The sequence below is a fragment of the Primulina tabacum genome, chromosome 8 (assembly GCF_025594145.1).
Source record: "Primulina tabacum isolate GXHZ01 chromosome 8, ASM2559414v2, whole genome shotgun sequence".
NCBI lineage: Eukaryota > Viridiplantae > Streptophyta > Magnoliopsida > Lamiales > Gesneriaceae > Primulina > Primulina tabacum.
This window is the reverse complement of record NC_134557.1, coordinates 13,109,706-13,113,445: the sequence shown is the minus strand read 5'-3', so window position 1 is coordinate 13,113,445 and position 3,740 is coordinate 13,109,706. Positions and strand designations below refer to the sequence as shown.

The 3,740-nt window shown below is 46.4% G+C and overlaps 1 protein-coding gene across 1 annotated transcript; it reads left to right on the top strand.

Annotated features, from left to right (window-relative positions):
* Positions 1 to 921: 921 nt before the first annotated feature.
* Positions 922 to 2,758, top strand: LOC142554586 (uncharacterized). The gene is made up of 2 exons (XM_075665249.1): positions 922 to 2,385; positions 2,468 to 2,758. The coding sequence occupies exons 1-2, from the start codon at positions 922 to 924 to the stop codon at positions 2,756 to 2,758; spliced, it is 1,755 nt and encodes a 584-aa protein (XP_075521364.1).
* The last annotated feature ends 982 nt before the right edge of the window (positions 2,759 to 3,740 follow it).

The window sequence follows — 3,740 nt, the reverse complement described above, 5'->3', positions numbered from 1 at the left end:
CCCGAGATATCCTGGGTCATGGATAATATCCATGGTTAATGCCCGGGTCAGGAGAATAAAAGGTTATGACCATACCAATAAAGTAATCGGACGGATCGGCACCCGAGTCGTGAAATTACCCAGAAAATGGCTGGAAGAACCCACGGAAGGGCCGGTCAATCAGAGGCCAGGCCACGAGAGCACCCGAAGCAGAACCTCTCTGATAAGTTATACATTTATGTCCTTATAAGAAATCCCGAGGAATACTTCACCCTGATCACTTCGATATGAGTGAAGTATTTAATGCCGCCGATCAACAGTGTTTATAGCCGATCTATCCCTGACATTATCACAGGTGGTCAATAAATCAAGTGTCCTGAATGTGACAAGTGTGCGATTTGACATGTCAGAACAATAGGGTATAATCAGCCACCCTATTATAATTAATGCTCTCACACGGAGAACGAGGTCATCATTGTATCCTCTATTATAAATATCAGGTTCTTTACTTGCATTTACTATCTCTGAGATATTGATTCACATTTAATACTTTCATTTACTACACACCAATCATCACAGCCATCATTTGGCTACATTAGTTTTATTGCTTGAGTACCCTGCTGACTTAAGCATCGGAGTGGCCACGCCGGACTCCCCTCCGGCACCCATTCACGTGGTTATTTTCTTATTCACAGATCCTCCGAGGAGCTCGAGAAGTTACGATCCAAGCCCGGCGTCTAACTCCTATTTCCTTCAATATCCTGATAGTTTACCCGGCAGAGTTCCTTACCCGACTCGTCCGTTTCACCCGGGTTGCATCATTGGCGCCGTCTGTGTGAAATTCTGAGTTCTAAGACGTTGATATGGCTCCTACCAGAAGAACAGCAAATCAAAACAACACTCATGTTCAAGGAGAAAACAACACTCGTATCTCTGGTGCTGATGGTCCTCCTCTTAATGGCCCTCAGCCTACCATTTATTTTGACCCCCGAAGAGTTACAGAAGATTATAACTGATGCTGTTAAGATGGCCACGGCAAAGAAGGCCACTTCTCACCATGCCAGTCATCCCGAACAACAACATGAACAGCCGCGAAGGGAAGAAAGAAGGGAAGAGGAGGGGGAATCGAGCGCGGGTTCTAAGTCTCCCACTGTTGCGGAAGAATTGGAAGAATTGAGGAAAAAAGTGAAAGTGTTAGAAGGGCATGTTGGTTCTAATGGCAGCGCTCCGATTGCAAAAGGTTGCCCATTTTCTGACATCATTGTTCGGGAACCATTACCCGGGCATTTCAAGTCGGCTAAAATCAAGGACTACGATGGGAGTTCTGACCCCGAAGAGCATCTCGCTCGTTTTGAAAACATGGCTATGTTGCATTGTTATGGGGACCAAATTAAATGCAAAGTGTTTCTAACCACTCTGATTGACTCGGCTCAATGGTGGTTCGAGGGTTTAGCTCCTCAGAGTATTCTTTCTTTCGAAGATTTTCAGAAGGTGTTCTTACATCAGTTCAGCAGTAGCAAGAAATATAAAAGAACCGCCTTTAGCCTATTCGAGGTAAAGCAGCGCCCGGAGGAAACTCTAAGAGCTTATATCAAAAGATTCAACCGAGTAGCCTTAGACGTGCCTGCTTGCGCTCCCGAGACGAAAACTACTGCTTTCACGCAAGGATTGCTAGAAGGGGATTTCTTCCGCTCCCTCACCAAAAAACTGCCCGGAGATTTCGAAGATCTTTTGTCCCGGGCAGAAAAGTACATCAATATGGAAGAAGCCCAGCACCAGAAGAGAGAAGCATTGAAGAGAGCAAGGGGAGACCGGGCCGTCAGGTCTGAGGAAAGAAGTATCAAGAGGAATGGTTCCGGGCATCTTTCTCATGTTCCCTTGAGAAATGCCCGGGGTATGGAAGTTCAAGAATGCAGTTCGGATATGGCCCCACTCCCTAATATCACAGCCCGGCCGGTCCGATCAGAGAAGGTCAGATATTGCACCCTACATAAAGAATGCTCCCACAACACGAATGAATGCCGATTCCTAAGGAAGGGATTTAAGAAGCATACTGAGCCGGAATCTCGCCCTACTCGGGAGGAGCCCAGATCGCCGCCCTGGGTATTGCGACAACCTGGACCAAACGTTCCTAGGAGATCGGCTATCCCCAGTGGAAGTAGGAGAACAGAAGGGAGCTCTCGGGAAGAAAAGAGCAGACAAGTGGAACGAAAAGACCTTCCCCCTATCCAGGGAGTGATCAAAATGATTTCGGGAGGATCTACTGATGGTGATTCCAACCGAGCCAGGAAAGCAAGGGGTAGAAGAGTGTGCTTAGAAGTTGATGGGAGAAATCGAAGTGAGCCGGTTATTAGTTTTGGCCAGGAAGACCTCAGAGGAGTCAGCCTACCTCACAATGATGCTCTGGTTATTCAGGCCCTGGGTCGCTAATTATGACGTGTTGAGAGTTTTTGTGGATAATGGGAGTTCTTTTAATGTTATTTTCAAGGAAGCCCTGGTCCAGATGGATTTACATGAATATCCACTGGAAGTAGTTGCGACTGCTCTGTTCGGCTTTGCCGGTCATGCTGTATACCCTGAAGGGGAAATCACTCTACCCCTAACACTTGGAAGTGGAGATTTGAGGAAGACAGTTATGACAGTTTTCACCATAGTAGATGCCCCATCTTCGTATAATGTAATCCTTGGAAGGCCAACTAATGAACGAGATGAGAGCTGTAGCCTCCACTTATCACCAGAAGATCAAGTTCCCGATACGAGGGCAGGTGGGAGAGGTTAAAGGAGACCAACCCTCATCCCGGAAATGCTATGGTGAAACAATCCGAGTAGATCAGAAAAGGGCGAGAAGGGAGGACAGGGGAAAGAAAATGGCTCAGGGAGCAAAGGAGGTAGAGGGAAATGAAGTAAATTTTGTGGCAGAGGACGAGCAAGAGGTGATCGAAATAAAACCAGGAAAAAGTATCCGAGTGGCCCGAGACCTGGAAGACTCCACCCGGGTAAAACTCCTATCCTATTTAAGAACTAATATCTCTATTTTTGCATGGTCCCAACAGGAACTTGTGGGAATATCACCCAAGGTAGCCGAACACAAACTAAACATCATCCCCGGATCTCGACCTATAAGACAGAAGAAGAGGCACTTCGGGCCCGAAAAAGACAAAATCACAGAAGGGCAGGTGAAGGAAATGTTAGGAGCCGGCCACATCAAGGAAGTCCAATTTCCCACATGGCTCTCTAATGTGGTCCTTGTTCCTAAAGCCATAGGGAAGTGGAGGATGTGTGTAGATTTCCGGGATCTGAACAAAGCTTGCCCGAAGGATTGTTATTCACTTCCTCGAATCGATCAGTTGGTGGATTCAACTTCCGGCTTTGAGTTACTAAGTTTCATGGATGCATATCAGGGTTATCACCAAATCCCCATGGCCCAAGAAGATCAAGATAAGGCCAGCTTCATCACTTCTGGGGGTACCTTTTGCTATGTGGTCATGCCATTTGGATTAAAAAATGCCGGGGCCACATACCAACGCCTCATGAATCAAGTCTTCCAAAAGCAGATAGGCAGGAATATTGAGGTATGTGTGGATGATATCTTGATTAAGACTCGAGAAATGTCCTGTTTTATTGATGATTTAACAGAAACTTTTGCCACGTTGGAAAAGTATGAGATTAAGCTCAACCCGGCCAAATGTGTGTTCGGGGTCAAGAGTGGAAAGTTTCTGGGTTTCATGGTTACAGACAGAGGAATTGAAGTCAACCCGGAA

Coding starts and splice junctions, on each gene's coding strand:
- LOC142554586 (XM_075665249.1), top strand. CDS start 922: ATGGTCCTCCTCTTAATGGCCCTCAGCCTACCATTTATTTTGACCCCC. Junction 2,386..2,467: donor TACCTCACAATGATGCTCTG/GTTATTCAGGCC, acceptor GTTATTTTCAAG/GAAGCCCTGGTCCAGATGGA.